Raw genomic sequence first — 4,273 nt, 5'->3', positions numbered from 1 at the left:
GAGTGTTTGGTTTATAGACGGTTATCTTTGACATGTGGTGGTACAGAGGGTAATGAGATATAGATATGGTTTGGTATTAGTGAGTTACGAGGACGTAACATTTGTCTTAAGAGGAGTAGGATGCGATAAAACAGATTTTGATGGTTGTACATATGGTAATATATTCGGAAGTTGAGTCTTGATGTAGAATAAAAGATCGATTCGTGTTGTGGGTGATTTTATTAAAGGTCATGACCGTGCTTGTAGTAGCGTGATGTTTAGGAGTGTGAGAATATTTCGCTAGTATTGACAGTTGGATAATGAGGTTACGAGTGTGAGTAAACTTCGAGGACGAAGTTCCTTTTAAGGGTGGTAGAATGTAACATCCCGTTCGATGTCTATGAGTGTCTTGGTATTGGATTTGATAGTTGATGATATTATGGAGCTAGCAGCATTAGAGGATGGTAGTTGGTTATGTATGGAGTTGGTATCGTGAGAGATATATATGTGGTAGATACGGTATAGTGAGCCATGTTGTGGAAGTAAACATAGTTGGTGGAGGGGGTGTTAAGAGTTCATGTTCTATGTTCGGTCGAGTTCTTGAGTCCTTAGCTAAGTTGTTGTGTCTTGGTCGAGTCAGTATGGTTGTTTTTATGTATGGGTTGAACTTCGGGGACGAAGTTCCTTTTAAGGAGGGAAGACTGTAATACTCCGTATTTATAAGTCTTGGGGTACTCTATCGAGTAGCCCTTACTCTGTCGAGTAAGGGTAAGTTGCGAGATAAAATAGTTTCGACTGTTGGGTACTCGATCGAGTAGTGGGGTACTCGATCGAGTAGGGAGTACTCGATCGAGTACCTTGGGTACTCGATCGAGTGTCCGGTTTTACGGGGAGTTTTCTCGGGTTTTGTTAATTATGCGATTAAGGTATTTAAACATAGTCGTCATTGTTTTAAATCACTTTTACAAAACCTAAAACCCGGTTTAAGAGAGAAAGCAACAAGTTCATCTTCCTAATCGCATTCTTAGCAATTCCCGGAGTTCAGACGGTCAGTTCTTGTCGTTGTTCGTATCGTTGAGTTCCTTGCGTCGAGGGTAAGCTTTTAATATAATTTTTATAATGTTTTGTTAAGTTTGGTTAAACCCTAATTTAGAGATTGGGGTTTTGTGTGTAGTTTGTGATGTGTAGCCTCTATGTGTTATATGATAGGAGGAGGGTTCGTAGAAGAGGTTTTTTTGATACATTTGTTGATACTTTGTCTGATGTTGTGCTTTCCGGTAGGATTTCCTACTCGTATTAGTCCCATAATGGGATATTGGTGATGTCTTTGTATTTGGTTGTTTGATATAATGATTGTACTTGTGTTTGTGGTTGTGCTTGTTGTTGATGGTTCTCGAGATGCGTTCTACCGAGTGGGGTCACTTGCGGGAGTGACTTCACGCCCTAGTTTCGCCCTTCGTGGAACCCGCCACGGAAGGGGATGTGCACATTAATGGACAGGGTTATCGCTCGGTATGATGAGCGGGGCTTAGGTGGGAACGGCTGCGGTCCCCCATCGGCGGTGGTCCGGTGGGGGATCGGTGTTTGAGATGATTGGAATTGGTTGGTGTGTGTGTGTGATGCTTAAGTCGTCTGTTTATCTTATTGTTGATATATGTATTGAATTGTGTGATTAGTATCGACCCGTTTAAATGTTTTAAAAACGTGGTGATCCATTCGGGGTGGTGAGCAGTTATTGAGCGGTGTGATATGACGCGTATGGGATAGTGGGGATGAGTCATCACGTGGCGGTTAGAAGTCTTCACGTGTCGACGAAGTCTAGTAGCTTTGATAGTTTTAGTGAGACCGTATGAGAACCTTGTAATTCCTTTTATTAGTTTTGGTTTGAACATGTAATCACTTAATCTATAATTACTTTAAAAGTACGTTTCTTTATTGTCTTATGATATTCAGTACCTCGGGCAACCGAGATGGTAGTATCCTTATACCTGAGTGGTCCTGGTAAGGCACTTGGAGTATGGGGGTGTTACAACTTTACCCGTCGCAAGTTTACAACGGATATATCTGTCACAGACTCGCAAGAGAGACTTGTTGTATTATCAAAATGAAGAAGAAGACTAACATGGCAGCCAAAATCGGTATGTATATACACTTCATAAGTCTGTAAATTTCTAAACATTGTACATACATCTCAGTATCCCACAATCATGTTCATTATTGTTTGGAAGATTATGAGCTACATAGCATAAAGGTTTGAAAATGAATTAAAAAGAAATTTAACGGCAATTTGCATAACATATATTTCTAAAACATCAGTTTCAAAACTTAATTTAAGTTCACATAAAAAATGACGACTTATTGTCGTAAAACGACTTGAGACTAACTTATACTAAACAAATTACTAATCATTCTCTTGTCTTTCTCTTCGTTCCTTTGCTTGTTGCTCCATTGTTTGTTTGCCATTGCATTGCAGTTGTTGATGTCACATGGGTTGCATTTTCTGATGTTTGACTGCTTCCCATAACAACTCTTTCTAATTCATTTAGCGACTCAAACATGTTTACTCTTGATCCCGTACTCATTTTGGCTTTGCGTTTGGAAAACTTGCCTTGCATTTCTCCCTTTTCTCTTGCAGTGTAACCGCCTTTACACGTCTTTGAGTTGTGCCCAAAGCACTTGCATTTCCCACATTTGATTGTGATGGATCGCTTCCCCTTCCTTTGCTCCCCTGGTTCTCTTCTCCTATTTCTCGAGGGTCTTCCTATTGATCTCCTCAAACTTGGAGGCTCTAACTCAGGAACATCAAATGTAGGCCACTGCTCTTTGTCAGGAATTGGGTAAATGGACATTGCATAGGCTGCTTTGTATCTCCTAACAGAATACCACTCACTAACATAATCAACTGGATCACGGTTAGCAAAAATAATTGCTCTAATAGCATGTTTGCAAGGTATTACACTTATTTGCCACAACCCACAAGGACATGTCCATTTATTCAATGAAACATGAAGTTGAGTTCTCCCATCATGTACCTCATATTCACCTATGGTAGAATTATAAACGTGACATGTCCTTGAATCCTTTCTAAGAACCCTCAACATAGTCATGATATTAGGACATACTCCATCGTCTAGCCAAGAAGTAGCTGTATGTTGCCTCGTGGCATGTCTCACCATTGCAGTTCTTCTTACACCTGTATTAATAAGATAATTAACGACAAACTATTGGATCAAACAGAAACTACAACAGGTTTTAAGAAATTTCTCACCTTCAAGTAAACTCAACACTGGCAAGCATCTATGCACACCTAATGTGCTATTAAAACTTTCGACAAAATTTGAAGTGTTCTAGTCACTACAAATTCTTGGATCGAACATGTGTTTAGCCCAATGTTCTTTAGCTCCCAAGTCTAAGAACCACCTAGCACAACCTCTCCCTCCATGTTGGACCACCAACTCCAGTGCTTTTTTGAATGTAAACTCAGAGGTAGCATTGACTACTCTCCAAAATAGATGGTGCATTAGTATTCCAGGATAATCGGATTTGAAGTTCTTACAAAGATGTCTCGCACAAAACCTTCTATAAGCGTTAGGCCATACGATTGTCTAGAGAGTGCTCAATACCCTAATAATTAAGAATTTGGAATCATAGTAAGAATTATATATTAGTCTTGATGAAAGGAAGAAAAGTACACTGGAAAGAAAAAAAAGTTTAGTAGAAAAGAGTACCTTTTGTCTATTAGAAATTATGGTCCAGTCGCTCCTTTTACTATCTTGAACAACTTGCTTCAAGTGCCAAAAAAAGTTTGACCAGCTATCTTTATTCTCCGATTCAACTACACCCACGGCTATAGGGAACAACTCATTATTCCCATCTAGTGCTACAGCAGAAAGCAGCACACCACCATGATTTCCTTTCAAATGTGTACCATCTACTCCTATCAGACTTCTACAGCCTGCCAATAAGCCATTAGCTTGAGCACTGAATGATAGAAATAGGCTTTTGAATTGAAGTGGCTTTTTCCGAGTTTCCATAATCGACCATGCACACATGGCGAATCGTTAGGGTTGGTTTGCTTCACCATCTCACAATACCTAGGCAACAATTTATAACTTTCATCATGGCCACCGTTAATCTCTTTCAAAGCATGATCCTTCATCCTATATAATGTAGAAAGCTTCATTTGTAGCCCAAATCTATCCATGAGGAGATCTTGAATAGACTTGGCTGGGATGTCGGGGTTTGCCCTAATATCTTCCACCATTTTCTTTGCAACCCATGCTGCATTTGCCAT

General features: G+C 39.8%; 1 protein-coding gene across 1 annotated transcript; it reads right to left on the bottom strand.

Annotated features, from left to right (window-relative positions):
- Positions 1 to 2,384: 2,384 nt before the first annotated feature.
- LOC141628771 (uncharacterized) lies at positions 2,385 to 4,273 on the bottom strand. The gene is made up of 3 exons (XM_074441863.1): positions 4,030 to 4,273; positions 3,708 to 3,934; positions 2,385 to 3,200 (listed from the first exon to the last, which is right to left on the bottom strand). The coding sequence occupies exons 1-3, from the start codon at positions 4,271 to 4,273 to the stop codon at positions 2,385 to 2,387; spliced, it is 1,287 nt and encodes a 428-aa protein (XP_074297964.1).

Source organism: Silene latifolia, chromosome Y, assembly GCF_048544455.1.
Source record: "Silene latifolia isolate original U9 population chromosome Y, ASM4854445v1, whole genome shotgun sequence".
Classification (NCBI taxonomy): domain Eukaryota; kingdom Viridiplantae; phylum Streptophyta; class Magnoliopsida; order Caryophyllales; family Caryophyllaceae; genus Silene; species Silene latifolia.
This window is presented reverse-complemented; position numbering and strand designations above follow the sequence as displayed.